The 16,068-nt window shown below is 37.6% G+C and overlaps 2 protein-coding genes across 4 annotated transcripts; one reads left to right on the top strand and one right to left on the bottom strand.

Annotated features, from left to right (window-relative positions):
* Nucleotides 1–816: 816 nt before the first annotated feature.
* Nucleotides 817–8,642, top strand: zdhhc15b (zinc finger DHHC-type palmitoyltransferase 15b). 3 transcript variants are annotated; one of them, XR_006405301.1, is made up of 12 exons: nucleotides 817–957; nucleotides 1,593–1,619; nucleotides 1,713–1,807; nucleotides 1,908–2,028; nucleotides 2,588–2,657; nucleotides 3,023–3,055; nucleotides 3,145–3,265; nucleotides 3,797–3,929; nucleotides 4,103–4,229; nucleotides 4,637–4,752; nucleotides 6,428–6,736; nucleotides 6,772–8,642. XR_006405301.1 is itself a non-coding variant. In XM_044363608.1 (11 exons), exons 1-11 carry the CDS (start codon nucleotides 840–842, stop codon nucleotides 6,469–6,471), a joined length of 1,005 nt encoding a protein of 334 aa, XP_044219543.1. In that variant the 5' UTR covers nucleotides 817–839; the 3' UTR covers nucleotides 6,472–8,642. The 3 variants fall into 3 exon arrangements, 2 of the variants coding, with proteins under 2 accessions (XP_044219543.1, XP_044219544.1); XM_044363608.1 differs by having other exon boundaries at nucleotides 6,428–8,642; XM_044363609.1 differs by lacking the exon at nucleotides 817–957 and adding an exon at nucleotides 1,211–1,425 and having other exon boundaries at nucleotides 6,428–8,642.
* On the bottom strand, nucleotides 8,561–15,985 carry uprt (uracil phosphoribosyltransferase (FUR1) homolog (S. cerevisiae)). The gene is made up of 7 exons (XM_044363610.1): nucleotides 15,405–15,985; nucleotides 14,122–14,164; nucleotides 13,943–14,012; nucleotides 13,588–13,650; nucleotides 11,074–11,235; nucleotides 10,144–10,242; nucleotides 8,561–8,965 (listed from the first exon to the last, which is right to left on the bottom strand). The coding sequence occupies exons 1-7, from the start codon at nucleotides 15,635–15,637 to the stop codon at nucleotides 8,859–8,861; spliced, it is 777 nt and encodes a 258-aa protein (XP_044219545.1). The 5' UTR covers nucleotides 15,638–15,985; the 3' UTR covers nucleotides 8,561–8,858.
* Between the last annotated feature and the right edge of the window lie 83 nt (nucleotides 15,986–16,068).

Genomic DNA, 16,068 nt, shown 5'->3' with positions numbered 1-16,068 from the left:
GAGAGTCATGAATGTCCAACATTTCACGGCATCCAACCAATAGTCTAGTTGTTGAGATATTTAAGTATGGACCAACAGACAACATCCCCATCCCTAGAGTTATGCCACTAGCATAGCTAAAAATGTAAGTAAGCTTTGTGGAAAAAAGGGTCTTCCAAATGAATGTATTGTAGTGAGAAAGAAATGAGCACATATACAAAAACAGTCCGTAGGACTTTACATGGAAGAGCTCCCAACATCTTTTCTGTTTATAAAGAAAGTAATACCAGAGTGAATCTAGCAAACTTAAATGTTTATAAATTTGGGATGTATTTTTTCCCCTGTATGCTAATGCCATAGAGTGGAATAAACTGCCCCTAGCTGTAATTAATCATGTCAAGGTAAAAGTGAAACATTGGTTGAAGGCATTCCTGCACAGGATGCAGATAATTATGTTCCTGATGTCTTTTAAAACTGGATTTTTTGTGTGCTTTCTTTTGTTAATACCCTATACCTTGCTTGCTTCTTGAAAAATTGTTTTTCTCCTTATAAATGCTGTCATAGACCAAACTGAATTTTCAGACTGATTTTATGCAGTAGCTGTGGCTTCTTTTCAATTCTGCCTCGTATATTCTTATATTCTTAATAAACATACCTCAGTAAGTATATTATTATTATTATTATTATTTATTTATTTTTTTTAATTATTATTATCATTATCACTTGCTGTAGTCAGGACTTATCACAGGCTCCTATTATGGTTAACTAAGGAAGTGCGGTGAATCGCTCCCCGATGACATCGATGGATAACTCGCAGGAATAGTAGTAGAGCACAGATAAGACCAGAGGTTAGATGGAATATGGCTCTCTCCAGAGGTTTGAGATGCTGTCAGCGGGTTTTCTCCTGGATACCCGTGCTTATAATAACCTCCGTGGTGTTGTGGTCATACTACGCCTACGTATTTCAGCTATGTCTTTGTAAGTATGAGTATTTGTTGTGATTTCGACCGGTTAAACTGTAGACCGCAGATTGTCACACAGCAGTGTTGACAGAGATAACGTTACAGCTAGCAAAACCAGGCGGAAGTGGTTTAAGGGTGTTAGCGTTTATTTCGTTAACACATTTAGCTTTTAAAAAGAGGCACGTAGTCTTATGTTTTATTTCAACTCAGGCGTCAGGGTATTCATACAAAGACTGGCTAGTGACTAATCTCTCTTGTAGTGTTAGCCGGTGTTGTGTCGAAGTCTGTTACCCCCCCAAATAATGTTCCCCTCCTGTCAAAATTGTGTTTTCCGTAGCACCACTTCCGCGGTTGGGTTTAGGACTTATGGTTAGATTAGACGTAGTAGAGCTAACTGGTCGGGGTTTATGTAAGCTTGGGGTCCGGTTAAACACCCCAGAGGACCACTGGTTGGGTTTAGGGATAAAGTTAGGTGCAGTTAAAGGTAAGGGGAAATATGCATCGACGGGGGAACAGACTTCACCATAACACCTGTTAATGTTGTTCCTTTTAAATAGTCAAACCAGTGTTAGTAGAAGCATTTAACTACTTTATTGTAAGTCCCTGGTGTCCAGTCTGTATTTTAAATATGCCTTATTCTTGTTTCTACAGTTACACTCACCAACACATTGGAAAAAGGTGAGTTAACCACTCATTTTTATTTGCTACAAGCATTGTGCTGCTAGACAAAGTAAGTTCATTTCATTAATCGTTGTGACTTTGTGTTTGTAGTGGCCTATCTACTGGTGTTTCATGTTTGCTTTGTGATGTTCTCCTGGACCTACTGGAAGTCCATCTTTACCCCTCCTTCATCACCATGCAAAAAGGTATCCTGAGCATAATGTTATAGATTTATCGGACCATATATTGAGTCTGCAGTGTGTAAAAAATCAGGTGTTGATCATAACATGTTTTTTTTTGCCTTAGTTTCAGCTGTCATACTCAGACAAGCAAAGATACGAGATGGAAGAGAGGCCAGATGCTCAGAAACAAATCCTGGTTGAGATTGCGAAGAAACTGCCCATCTTCACTCGAGCTCAGTCTGGAGGTGAACTATCTTAACTTTGACACTGAAGTCAAGTCAAGTCAGTTTTATTTATATAGCACTCTGCATACACAATGGTAGTTCAAGGTGCTTAACATCAGCATAAAAGCAATTGATCAACAGGATAAAATCATTTTAATGCAAAGTTTAAAAATACAACAATTAACAAAATAATCAACAAAAAATAGAAGGAAACCCAAAAAACAATAAAAAGATGAAAAACAGTTGCCCAGCCACACACACTCAGGCTGGCTATAAGCTTGAGAAAGCAGAAAGGTTTCAAATCTCATTTTAAATGTGGAAACAGTAGTGACTGATTTCAGATCATCTGGTGGTTTGTGAAAGGACATCATCGTTGCGCATAATCCGTGTGTGTTGTAAACAAGTAGGCAGGAGCAATTAGCTTTGTGCGCTCCTGAGCATCCCCATCCAGGGTAATAAGCCAATGTATCTCTTTCATTAGTGTTGATTGCTGAGACTAAGTTCTGGGCTGCAGGAAGTAAGCGAAGGGTAAGCTCAGCTCAAATGTCGTTCATTCACCTGGCCATCCTCTTGTCTCTAGCTATCAGGTTCTGCGACCGCTGCCAGGTACTGAAGCCTGACCGCTGTCACCACTGCTCAGTTTGTGAAACGTAAGTCACTCTTTCCTCCCCAATCCATTCATCTAGAGAGATTGCTCTAGGGAAGGAGATATTTGTTGGCCAGGGACTGGTCTGATAATTAGAAGGTGTCACTTTGTTGGTTCACTATCTCATAGAAAGAATCAGAGCAGTGGTTTAATTTATACAAAAAGGAATCAGCAGACTGCTGTCAGAATGAATTAAAAGTTGGACTGGAGGACAAGACAAATTACAATAAGAGTTTGATGATGTGAGTTATATTATTAAAAATTTTAATACATAAGAAACACTGTCCAGCTGATTTGTAGACACTAATGTTTTGTAAGGGCATGTATAATCAAATCAGTGACTGAAGTTTAAAGTTTTTTCTTTTTAAGGTGTGTTTTGAAGATGGATCACCACTGTCCCTGGTAAGTTGTAACCTCGTCTGTATTTCCCTTTGAGAAGGAATTTATGTATAAATAAAATTTTCTGACATCATAATTTATTTTTCTTTCAGGGTGAACAACTGTGTTGGCTTTTCCAACTACAAGTTTTTCCTGCTTTTCCTCTCCTATTCCATGCTGTACTGTGTATTCATCGCATCCACAGTCTTTCAGTATTTCCTCAAATTCTGGGTGGTAAGTGTCTTTAGTCCAGATGGTCACTCATGCTCAACATCTTAAAATGCAGTCATAGAGCAGATTTGAGTTGTAGTCAGCAGTATCGGTATTCCACAAGAACAGAGGACCTGTCATGAGTTACAAATTGTTTTTTCACTGTCACTGCTTTTTTTCCACTTTATTACATTATCTATCACATCTGTTATATTTCTGATTCATATTTTGATCATCTTTAAAGTACTGTCTATATACTGTTATCACATGTAGATACATAATGGAAATTATTCAAGTATCAATATACACGTAATTCTAACACCCATAGACAATCATGTACCTTTAGTAGCAATATCCACCTGAATTACACTAATGTATAGTGTACTATAGCATATTAACATTATTGAACAGTGTATACTCAGCAAATAGTATATTACAGTTAAGGTTATATCTCTACTTTCTATTCTATTTGTAGTTATTCTGTCTGTCTGTCTGTTTTTCTTTCAAGTCCACCATTTTGCTCAAGTTTCTTGTTCTCCTGTTTCTCTCTCTCAGGGAGACTTGCCAAATGGGCCCGCAAAGTTCCATGTCCTCTTCCTCATGTTTGTGGCACTCATGTTCTTCGTCAGTCTCATGTTCCTCTTTGGTTACCACTGTTGGTTGGTGGCCAAAAACAGATCCACTTTAGGTAAGGGTTTCTGCATTTACCTGTATTTACTTTTATAAAACTGCTCAATTGGTGGAAGAATGGACAAAAACTGAATTTCTATGTGTTATAAATTGTGGGCCTTTGTAAAAAAATATAAATGTGGAGAATTACAAAAACATATTCTGACCTACAGTTGTTTGTTCCTTTTCCAGAGGCCTTCTCAGCTCCAGTTTTTGTCAGTGGACCAGACAGAAATGGCTTCAATGTTGGCATACGCAGAAACCTGCGGCAGGTATTTGGAGAGGATCGGAGACTGTGGTTCATCCCTGTCTTCACAAGGTGAGCTTACTTTCAAGACGGCAAGCGAGGATCATAATTTGCTTGATGTTTCTACTCAATTTTCAGTGATGCTTGACGTTTGTAATGCACCTGTGCACTTTAATTTTAGAGTTTGCTTTATAAGAGACATTTGGTTTGCAGAAGAATTTTGCAACAATTAAAATACTGAACCAGAGAATAAAAAACATTCTAAGTGCACAAACTAAATGAAATACATAGAACATGAACAGCTCATAGGAAGCGATAGGGAGCTGGTGACTGGATAAATTTGACTGTAGGTGCATAATACAAAGTTCTTCTACATGCAGCAGAACTGGAGCTAATTAACAAAATGTAGAACGAGGGATTGGATTAAGACTGGGTTCTTTAACTAGCCTCCATCTTCTTTTGTGCAATGTACATGTCAGCCAAGGGAATGGTCACTACTTCCCCTTGAAGAATCGCAGTGAATCCCAGAATCCCTTATTAGCTAATGAGGAGATGTGGGAGGAGTCAGATGACGGCTCTGAGGAAGGAAGCTTGGGTGAGTCACTTTAATTTTGTCATATGCTTATTTCTACATCCACATGCTCTCCGCAGTTCCAAGAATACAAAGTTAATTTCAACATCTTAAAGTTGAATCAGTAACTTTCACATTGAGTGCGCATGTACAGTATTGTTCACTTAAGTTATGATAGGCAGCGTCAGCACTGTCACACAGGATAGGTGCGGGATGACATTTCTTAGTAGCAGTCTGAAAAGTGTCAAACCACAGTAAATGTGCTGGTTTCAGTGTTTAACCACAAAAATAAATAACCTATATCTATACAAAAAAATGAGTCGCTTAAAAGGTTTAACTGAGGGAGACTGGTGCCACCAGAAAAAGAGATCTTCTCTTCCACAGACACTTTGATTATACTGTATTTCCAAGTAAATGCCTTGCCTGAGTATCCAGATGTTGCCAACATTTTAACGTTTTTTAAATTTTACCATAAGTAGCAATTGTGGCTTTGAAAGAGTTTGTAATTCAGCACTATGTAATAGTAAATTTGAAACTGCTTTTAATTACATTAAAACTGAATTGTGATAAAGTAATTTAAAACAATTACATGCAGTAAAAGTCTCTTGAGCTGCTTAATGTCCCACTGTAACAATCATAATCTGCATTACCAAACCAAAATAGTTATGTCAATGCACTTTTCTTCACATAACACGTTGGTGACATTATTGTTCACCACTGATCTTGATGCACTAAAGAATAACATCAGTGTAATTTTAGTTTTTCTTGTCTAAATCCATTAATCTGCCATATTTAGAAACTACTATTGGCCATCCTATTAGCTTTAGCCTTACCTTACCTCCCAGACTTTGTTGTCTCCCAGTGTTTTAAAAATCCATTACTGACAGCTTGCAGAGTCATACAACATGATTATGTATTGCTGTTTGTCAAATATGACCTCATCATGCATTTAATTACTTTGCTGCAAAGTTAACTGTCCTCTCAAGCTTGACATGAATTTTCTGCCCTAATAAAGGTTTCTAGATCACACTGCCTGTCAGTCTATCATAGAAATGAAAACAAATAGTGTGAAATGACTACACAGGTCCTATAAATGTACCGTATTTAAATATTCTTCTGAAAGGTATTTTTATAAATTGTCAAGATGAATTCTGATTTTAGTCACTTGCAACATCAAGTGTTTGCAAAATATTTTTCAAAGTCTCAGTAGCACTTGATTCTCACTTGATTTCACCATTTCTAATAACAGAAGAATTTTCTGGAACCTGAAAATACAATAAATGCAATAAATCTGGATTCATATTTAGACCCCAAATTTTCCATAACTCAGTTTTCCATAAACATAGAGGACACACACCTAAAAATGACAAAACAAAACAGTATCTAGTGTAGGAGTCAAAAAGCACCCAATTTAAACAGCTAGGAAGAGGACACACTGTCACCTTGGAGGGAAAAAGTTCATTGAACAACAGTAATCACACCAAACAACTGCGCATGGGAATGTGCTCAAATTCAGTAATCTGCAGGCACCAATCTCACCCCTCATTAAGTGTTGTGATGCTGTGTTTGGGTTTGCACCACAACATTCTGCTACCACCTGGTGGTCATATGCATCACACTGTAACTACTGTGTGAGCTGAATCAGTTACAACCAAGATGCGGAAAACTTAAAAATGTCTTTTTTTTTTTTTCATTTCAGTTGAGGACCACGACCCTTCTGTTACCATAGAGATGGAGGAATAGTAATTTAATGTAAGGACAATTCACACTGGTACAGAAGATGTAGATTTCTATCGCACACACTGTGTTTCAAGAGGCAAATGCATTCCAAATCTCGTGGATGTTCAGACACTCCGAAAGAATTGTGAAGAGGGCCAAACGTGTGGATGAAACCTGCATTTGGACTGTCATTGCCGCTCTTACCCTGGTGTTTTACATAACAATGATAAAGAGAAGAACTGGATGGACAACCAGCAGCATCACGTCATCCCCCCTCATGGATAGATGAACGACAGTATCGTTTGATTTGGGGGAAAGAAACCCTGAAAACCTGTCAAATATCAGCTCACATATGTACAAGACAACAAACCATGGGTGTTACGTTTCTCTCTGGTTGTTCATCTCAAGGCGTTGGCCTCTATTAATTACTGTAAATTGGGAAGCTTCTATCTGGCACTGTACTGTTTTTATATGCCTCTGTTCCAGTGTTGGGCTGTGAGTTTACAGTGTGTACAGTGTTGCACCTTAGAGCCTGGTCTGTGCTGGGTGGCATCTAATTTGACCTCACACTCATATTACTCCAGAGGTCTCTTGTAGCGATTCAGTTGACTGGCCTGATCAGTTAGGGTCTTGCAGCATATTATCATATTTTATTTTATTTCCTCGACAAAGCATATTAGAATACCTGACTTAACCTGCGCCTTACATATCTATTTATATATTCCTGTGTTTTTGGGAATCCATTTTCTCAAAGAATGTATCCAGCACCCTGCTTCCGAGTGCCAACATTTTAGGCGGCACACAAGAGAACCTATCATACGCTTTAATAGATATTTTTCAGCATTACTACGTATGTCTGATCAGACTGGTGACAGTAATAAAAACAAAACTAGCTTCAGTTCACAGCTACAGCTTATATTTTTTTTAAGAAATCATGCTGAAATCTCACCCAGATTATGTAGAGCTGAGTAAACATAATGTTCATCTTTTTTTTCTTTTTTGGAATCATATCCTGAATCTACTGGATATCATGTCATGAATGCTGTTTTTAAAAAAAATGCAGTGATCAGTTTGATAAGTCTGGGATGTGCATACGAAACATACTGTGATAGACATTTTTTTTTACTAAATACTTGTCACAATCTTGTTTCTTACCATATCAGCCATCCCAGATATAATAATAGTTCTGTGTGGATGCAAGGAGGCAGGGGAGTGAAGTGAAAATAGCTTTCGTTATAGGCACAAAATAATACATAGAGGAGGACACGTGTTCTTCTTTGTCTATGTTTAGTTTTTGATCTTTTTAACCATGCAGTTAACTGTACGCATTTATAATGACTGATCCTCATCCACTGGTTGGTAGAGGTCAGTGGTCTTCTGCAATATGATCTATTTGTTTTTCTACCTGTGTTTATGTATTTTGAAATTTTTAATACCAATGAAACAGATTCTCCTCAGTGGGACTGTTCATGGTTTGTATGTTTGTGTATTTACTCATTAGATGTCCGCCGGTACACTTTGTTGAAAACCTTTTCTTTAACCCGTCTGTTCATTTCCAGGGCGATTTAAGCCTTTATGGTGTTTGATCTTGACACTTTTACTTGCTTCATCAGATCTCATTTTCTATGTTGGCTCAGCCAAATCAAATGCTGCTCTTGTCTGAGAAATACTTCAAGTCATCTATTGATTAAAGTTGTATGTTGTTTTTATGTGAGGTATGATTCAGTGTTTGAAATCATTAGGAAAGATGTCGATGTTGAGTGTTTCATGTTGTCTTGTGTCTATTTATTGTTAAGATTTTCTGCTTTTTTCCTGTGTATTGAGTTTACTGATTCATAACTGCTGCAGGCAGTGTCTGTATATTTTGTTCCATCAAGTGACACTTAAACTAAGTATTGAAGTAACATGCATTTATCAAATACTTGGACATTTGTAACACAAGATGACAAATGATACCCAGTATTTTACATGACAAGTTTGCAGACAGGAGTTCAGTATCACTAGAGAGCAAATGTGGTCCCTTCTTAAAATGTCTTTGGAGTACGTGACTGTGGCGCTTCCCCTTTTCAGTACCTCTGAACCACCAAAAATACTGATACTGTTTCATTTGCTGTTCTGTCTGTTAACAAATATAAATCTTTATTGATCCATCAGTTGTAACATGCAAAATAAAATGATCCAACTTGAACTCTTAACATGACTCAGCATTGTTTTGTTTCTATAGCATGAGTATACACAGCAAAAAAAAGGGAAATAAAATAAATACAGTTGATCAGATTAATCATTTTAGGTCAGTTTAGGAGATATCGTAGTATTTGGCACAACAAGGAGAACATGAGATACATTTAAATAAACCAGACAAAATATACTTGAAACAATTTACAGATCATGTTCCTCAGGTTGTCCTTGGTTTAGTCGGTGCCAAAGTACCTCTGTCCGAAATGTGTTGGAGCCACTGGATGAACCTCTGTGGTCAAGATGGTGATATCTGGGAACTCCTGGATTATAGATTTGGCCCCTAGGAGAAAAGAGAAAAGACGTTAGATATCTCGTTCTTTTTTCAACTTTATTCAACCATAAAGTCTCTTTAGATACATTCTGACTGCATTCGACATCAGTCTCTATTTACTTTTGTCGTGCATTATATTTACTGTCCACCATTTTATTTGAGTGTCTGAATTCTGAGTGTTAAATTCATCTATTAGTGCTTTCAAATATTCCACAATGGAACGAATCCTGTCTATGGCATGTTCACTACTTTCTGCTTACACTTCCACAGTGCAATGCAGAAGTGATTTCAGACACAGCCCATTTCTTTTGCAAGAGAGACAACATTCACAAATATGCATGATAAAATAGGAATAAAAGGAGACTATTTACACAGTTACATTTTTCAGAAAATATTTTGGATGTGACCAAATAATGGAAACTACACGCAGTAGTAGTGTAATCCCATGTATGCATGTACAGTATGTCACCATATTGGATGAAGTTTTTAAAATTATCCTAATGTGTTACTGCTTTTGTTAGAAATTAGTAAAATTAACAGTTAAAAGAGAGAAACAGCAGCTTTGGAAATTTTTGGTAATAAGTCCTTCAGATTTTAATACTTTTTTGGACATTTTGGTCTGATGGTGTCACTCCTAGAAAGAACATTTCTAAACATTAGAAATCCTCTTCTGGGAACCATTAATATCCGCAGCAAATGTCACAAAAATCTGACTATTAGATGTCCTTGATGGACGGAAAGATACACCAACCATCTAAATGACATCACCATACTCAGGCCCTGATACTAGTGGTGCAAAAACCAAAAACCTACTTACAGTTAATGGAAAAAAAACTGTTAAAAGGACGAATTCCTCAAATTACCCCATAATTACAAATATTATCATTAAACCTTCAAAATCTACCTGTATTTTGCAAGATAAACCTAATAAACAATTTCTGGTCCAGTTTTAAATGCTGGGCAGCTTTGTTCGCTAGTTTGAAACCATTGTTGGTTGAACTCCTGGGCAACACTGATCATTAGCAGTGTTACTGGATGGCAGTGTGGTTACCAGTCGTATAAAGGCAGTGATACAGCAGGAACAAGAGTAGAGAGGAGAGTGCAGAGGAGATTGGAGACTAAATGTGTGATGTGGTGGGTAAACAAAAGTAAATTGGTGGTGCAGCGAGCTGGCTGTGGTGGTATACCATGAGGCGTGGAGAAGAGGCTGAGGAGGATAATATGTCTGGGCTGGACTCCGTGCTCTATCAGCACCCTCACTGCCTCAATCACAGTGTTCCCTGTACCTGCAGACACACACAATTTAAGGTTACAAGTTTGGGTCACATTTCACACTTAAAAACATCACTTTTTTTTTTTTTTTACAGAAAGACAAATAAGCCAACAACAGAAAGAAACACAGTGTTCATTTAAAACGTGCTTACTCCATTTTTACAATGAATCAGGTTAATAAAGCATCGTGACATAAATTTATAATTTGACTGTTTGCATTATGTTATCATCTCAAAAACGTTCTGAACTGCATGACCACTGATCTGCACATGAGTCTGGGTCACTTGGCAGGCTTTAATGTCTGTGACCTTGTTAGCATGCATCAATGCAACCATATGTTCCATCATTCTGACATAATTAAACATACCTTAAACCAGGCTCGCCATCATATATATATATATATATATATATATATATATATATATATATATATATATATATATATATATATATATATATATATATATATATATATATATATATATATATATTATTTATTTATTTATTTTTTAAATTGAGGGCAGAAAAATGCTGAAAGATACTATTTTTGCTGGCCCTCATTATGCTATTCAGCAGCTTGATGGCTATCTCCCAGGCAGTGTATAATTTCCCCCATGAGAGCTATAATTATCAGAACAGTGTGAATGGGCCTGTGTGATGTGGAAATGTAGACTTGGTGGTGAAGGTCAACTCAAGGGAGATCTCTCAAAATGAATAAATACATGAAACTGTTTCTACATTTGCACCAAAATGCACATCTCTTGACATTTATGTGCCTCTGTCGGTTGTAAACTGGAGTCATCAGTAGTATAAACTACAGCACAGCTCAGCCCGCTGTTACTCACTGAGGATGGGGTACATGAGCAGCACTTTCCTCCGGTAAACATCTGGGGGGAACTTGGCATAGTAGACCTTGGCTTTCTGTGTCTCCTCATCACTCTGAATGAGGATTTTGCCGATGCGAATGGAGCGGCAGCAGTCGCGGAGACCTTGCTCCATGGCCTCACCTGTGGAGAGACACACAGAACACAACTGGGATGGAAATGTTGTTCATTTTAAATTCATTAATGGTTTGGAGATTTAATTGATGATGCTTCCCAATGGCCACAAAAACATCAAGATATTCTCATTATGCCGCATACAGTCAGCAGAGGGGCTGTGATACACTATTACAGTATTTTAGTTGTAGATTTCTTGCAGTGACATCATCATGTCCTCATTTTTGATGAAATACACTTACCGAGCACTTTATTAGGAACACCCCATTAACATTAATGAGGGGCTATTATTAATAATATTAGGAGCACTTTTCAATATAATGCAGTCCAGTACACCACCACCACCCACTACGACCTCAATTATAAACATAAAATAGAATTATCACCTTTCTGACAATGTCTGACAGGTGTTCCTAATAAAGTGCTCAGTGAGTCTTTATTACAGTTGCTAACTTGTTTGACTGCTATCCTGTCCAATACCAATATTACTAGAGCACATACTGTATTGTTCCTTTTGACTTCCCTATGGAGTACGTGAGTGTTATGTTTCTGTAATTCCACAATCTCAACCATCAAAACTAATGATACGCTTTCAATTGCTGTTAACAAATATAAATTCTTTACTGATCCATCAGTAAAACTGTTTCACTGACAAAATGTGTTTGATCTAATAAGACACTGTGTTTTTCACTTTCACTTTGTTTATCTCGCCTCTAGACAGAATGAATAGACTCATAAAAAACCACTACATTACATTAAATTCTATATTTCTCTGAACTGTGTGTGTGCTACTATCTACACAGCCCACCACTCTACAAATATGCACATTACAGTGGACAACTGGATCACAAGTACTGTGAAAAAAAAGTCCACATTTAGAATATTAAAAAAATATATCAATACTTGGCACGTATGCTCTCATGATCAAAAGATCCATTTTTACTCCACCTTTACCAAATACACTACCTTCTGTGAGAGAAAATTGAATAGTAGGTTATCATTTTATAAATCTTTTGTATATATGTTACAAATGTTTTCAAACTAAGGAGTCAATGTTTGTTATCAACTGAATGTGATGAAATGTCATTGTCATTTTAAGGGATACATGTTGGTGAAGAATCCTACTCCTAGGCTAGTTGAACTCTTGAACCTGTTTCTATCTGAGGATTGCTTGCTGACCTCTGGGGTTAGCTAGAGATATCTGTCTTAAGCCTACTGTTTTAGAGACCATACTTGTTTGTAAGAAGGTGTAATGGTTTGTGGAAGTGTCCATTTAGGGACCAGACTGTTTTTAGCTTTGCTTCTGGAGAGGTATAAAGCTGTCAAGTTTGAGTTCACAATCTTTAGAGAAAGGGCTGGCTTTAGGGAAAGGGCCAGCTGAACAACATGCTTTCTCTCCAAAAATACAAGATGATTGTATTTTTGTTTGTGTTTGGACATTTGTATAATTGTTACTGATGATGTGATGGATTGTACAGTGTTTACAACTGCTTCAACAAGTAACAATGTTTAATGCTTTCTTTATGTCTCCGTGTGCCTCTTTCTCGAGAGAAAATTTCCACAACACTTCTCACACTCTGTGCAAGTCAAATGCGATACACATCGGCCACATGAAAGCCCATATAACATCCTGGACGCTCCTCATAGTCATACTAAAAATAGTAGGAAAGGTATAGTAACCTGGATATTTGAGAGCAAATGTAATGAAATTGCTGCTTTTTTTGGGGGTGCTGACACATCCTGACATGTTGATGCATGTCAACCCACAAGGACAATCTGTCAAGAAGCCACCGCTGTGTGGACTTCCATACAAAACAACAGGCCCAAGTGTTTCGGCTTGCGTCATGCACTGCTGCCGTGTTTTCTTTTAGATGTAGTGTTTGGGCTATACTATGTGTTTAACAGATGTATGTTTTACAGTTTCTGCCCAAGCGTTACCGTCATAAAAGGATAACACGGGTTTTGCAATAACAGCATTAGATTTTGCACATGACAGTGATAACAGTCTCATTAAATCTGAAAGAGAACGTAAGAGTCACTTCGGTCGACTGCGATGCCCTCGGAGAACATGCTGTGCTAAGTATAGAATTGTATCTGTCTCAAATGCCCCGTGTAATATGATTCTATTGTATTACTTAGTATTCAATCAATTTCACTGAGATAAAGAAGTAACTGCTGCTGCTAAAAAAAAAAGTATGATCAAGTGCACACAATAGTCTGACCTGATGAATACCGGCAGAACAGAATGTACAGTACGAGTGCACGGTGGGCACAAATCACATATGCATGGAAGACATAATACATGTCCTTACAAAGGAGAAACTCTCATTTGGTAGGTGAGCTACGGAGGGTTTGACTTACCACTCCTCATAATGCTGACTCCACAGTTGCCTCTTTCAAATTTGACACCTTCATACTTGTACCCTGAAGGAAAAAAATGAAGAAGGAACAGTCACAAATGTAGCTGTTCTGAAGAAAATGTAGCTGTTCTGAATGAGCCCACTCAGTCACATATTATATGCTGGACGTAAAACAATGAAGGATGTGAACCCAGCATTTATTTATGCATTAAGGTTATTGGATTTAGTCATTTTTATCCATGGACCAGGAACATCTTACATATTTGAGCTTGGATTATGTGTCCATCCTTAAAAACAGGACCATGAACTTATTCTTATTAATTGTTATTAACTTTTTATTGGAAAGAGATTCTCACCTGTTGGTGTGGTCACAGTACACTCCGAGTAGGGGAGCTGATTCAAGCCTTCTTCAACTACTAGTCTGATCTTTTGGTGGAGAAAAAAAAAACAGGAAGTAGTTTATAAATATACACACACACAAACACACACACACACGCTCAGTATGTAATAGAAAGTCATGATCTCATGATCTTACCAGTCGGTCAGCACAAAACACAAAATCTCCTCTGCTGGTAGTCCTGCAAATATGAATAAAAACATTAGTGATGCGTGATCAGGTAGTTTAGAAAGTACGTTACAATAGGGATGCATCAAATCCACGTTATCTCTCCCAGTGATGAATACTAAATCAGGTTTCAGTGCTCTTTTTTCATTTTCTGTTGAAAATGTCTGTACCTCCCTGTGCGGAACTGATTGGGATCATTATATATGTGTGAGGTAAGTTGACATGAGGATGAAACAACTGAATAAAGTATAAGTGGAGACGTTCACTTCTTAACAATAGTTCTAAGACAATAACAATAGTGTCTAAGTGAATGTAACCCTGTTTGGTCAGTACAACATAGTATGTTGGCTGTTCTAGTTGCATTATATCCAAATTACTAAGGTTTTTTCCCAAAAGGCTATATAGGGGGAGTTTATATGACCATGAAAACAATACCATCAGAGATTTTGCTGTACCATTTATACCATGGTTGCTATCCCTTTAATATTACTGTGTGGTTTAAGACATTGTGGACTATGCTGCAAATCTGTTTTATGACAGACATTGCCATCTGGTTACTGTATACAACAGTTTCTAAATTGTATTTCCAGAGAATGTAATATATCATGATATACAGATTATATCACGATATGCAGTTACATATATCATGATAGAAGATTATATACATATTGCCCACTCCCAAGACCATAATAATAATATAATGGTAATTATAATAATAATTAGTTTTGAACAAAACCTGTCATGACGTTGAAAACAAAGTATTGAGTCATAACTATTGTGATGTTTAAGGATGCCCTTCAGACATATTTTAAGATGTACATAAAACATTTAGTTCCACCACCTATAAATATGTAAATACATTTCATTTCAAAAGTTTAACTGTTGGACATAAGATGTTTCCTACTTAACTGTAAAGTCTATTATCAGTGTTTGTGCACTGGATGCTTCAAGTTTTTAATTTACACTTGTGTAAGTTAAATATTGGACCAGGATTGGTTTCAAAACTAGTTGTGTTGTCACAAATCCTGCTCATAGGCCCTTCCTTTACAATGGGATTTTCAATGATCTCAGAGAAACTTTCCACTTTCAGCAGATGAATGTGAAAACAAACTCTGCACACACATCATTCTGCACAGTGAAGCTCAAACATCCAACTGAAGGAACAAGAAGCAAAACACATTTTTGAGTGAAAGGGGGGCTTGAATGTTGAATTGTAATGGCGTGTATATCAAGATAAAAGAGCAGTGACTCACTTGTCCCTGATTATAGTCTGTAATTCACGGATCTGGTCATTCAGAGGAAGCAGCTTAAGCTGAGGTCCCAGTGTTTCTTGGTTTACAGGCTGTGTGGTGGCATCACTTGGCTCAGAGCTGGACAGCACTGCGGGCACGCTGCTGCTGCTGTTGCTGTTTGCAAACCGTACCTGCTTCATGGGTAGCTCCTGGCCATTATTCACATTGTTCAGTTGCTGATTATGACATGGCATCCTGAGTACGAGGTCAAGAGTTCCCTAGCACACCTGTGCTATAGTCAAAAGTTAACGTGGCTTGACCGAGCTGTCTGACAAAGAGGAGCAGCCAGACAACGTGTTTTTCCTTTAGCTTCGGCCGTTGTTTTGAGGTGAAAATTCCCGATTCACGTAGCTACCGCATTAAAAACAACTACTAGGACCACATTCACAAACCTTAAGATACTCACTCGCGTCGTGTTAAAATCAAATTAGCGGCTGATTTCTCCCTTTAATTATAGTGTCAAATAAAAGCCGCTCTCTTGCTAGCTTTGACACTGACAGCTTTTGACGAAGGCCGGATATGTCGTCAACCAGCGTGTTCGCTAACCGCCGTTTTTTTCCTAGGATGCCAAAGTTATGACCCGCCCTACTCTACCTCTGATTGGCTTATCCTGATGTTCTTCCCC

The sequence above is a fragment of the Thunnus albacares genome, chromosome 10 (genome assembly GCF_914725855.1).
Source record: "Thunnus albacares chromosome 10, fThuAlb1.1, whole genome shotgun sequence".
In the NCBI taxonomy this organism is placed as follows: domain Eukaryota; kingdom Metazoa; phylum Chordata; class Actinopteri; order Scombriformes; family Scombridae; genus Thunnus; species Thunnus albacares.
The sequence above is the reverse complement of the archived record's forward strand: the minus strand, read 5'-3'. Positions and strand labels throughout refer to the sequence as shown.

Bases quoted from the DNA above. Each gene is read 5' to 3' on its own strand.
- zdhhc15b (XM_044363608.1), top strand. From the start codon at position 840: ATGGCTCTCTCCAGAGGTTTGAGATGCTGTCAGCGGGTTTTCTCCTGG. The intron at 1,620-1,712 runs GTGAGTTAACCA...TTGTGTTTGTAG, and splicing joins CACCAACACATTGGAAAAAG to TGGCCTATCTACTGGTGTTT. The intron at 2,658-3,022 runs GTAAGTCACTCT...TTTCTTTTTAAG, and splicing joins CACTGCTCAGTTTGTGAAAC to GTGTGTTTTGAAGATGGATC.
- uprt (XM_044363610.1), bottom strand. From the start codon at position 15,637: ATGCCATGTCATAATCAGCAACTGAACAATGTGAATAATGGCCAGGAG. The intron at 11,236-13,587 runs GTAAGTCAAACC...GTCTCTCCACAG, and splicing joins AGTCAGCATTATGAGGAGTG to GTGAGGCCATGGAGCAAGGT. The intron at 8,966-10,143 runs GTATACCACCAC...CTTTTCTCCTAG, and splicing joins CCTCTTCTCCACGCCTCATG to GGGCCAAATCTATAATCCAG.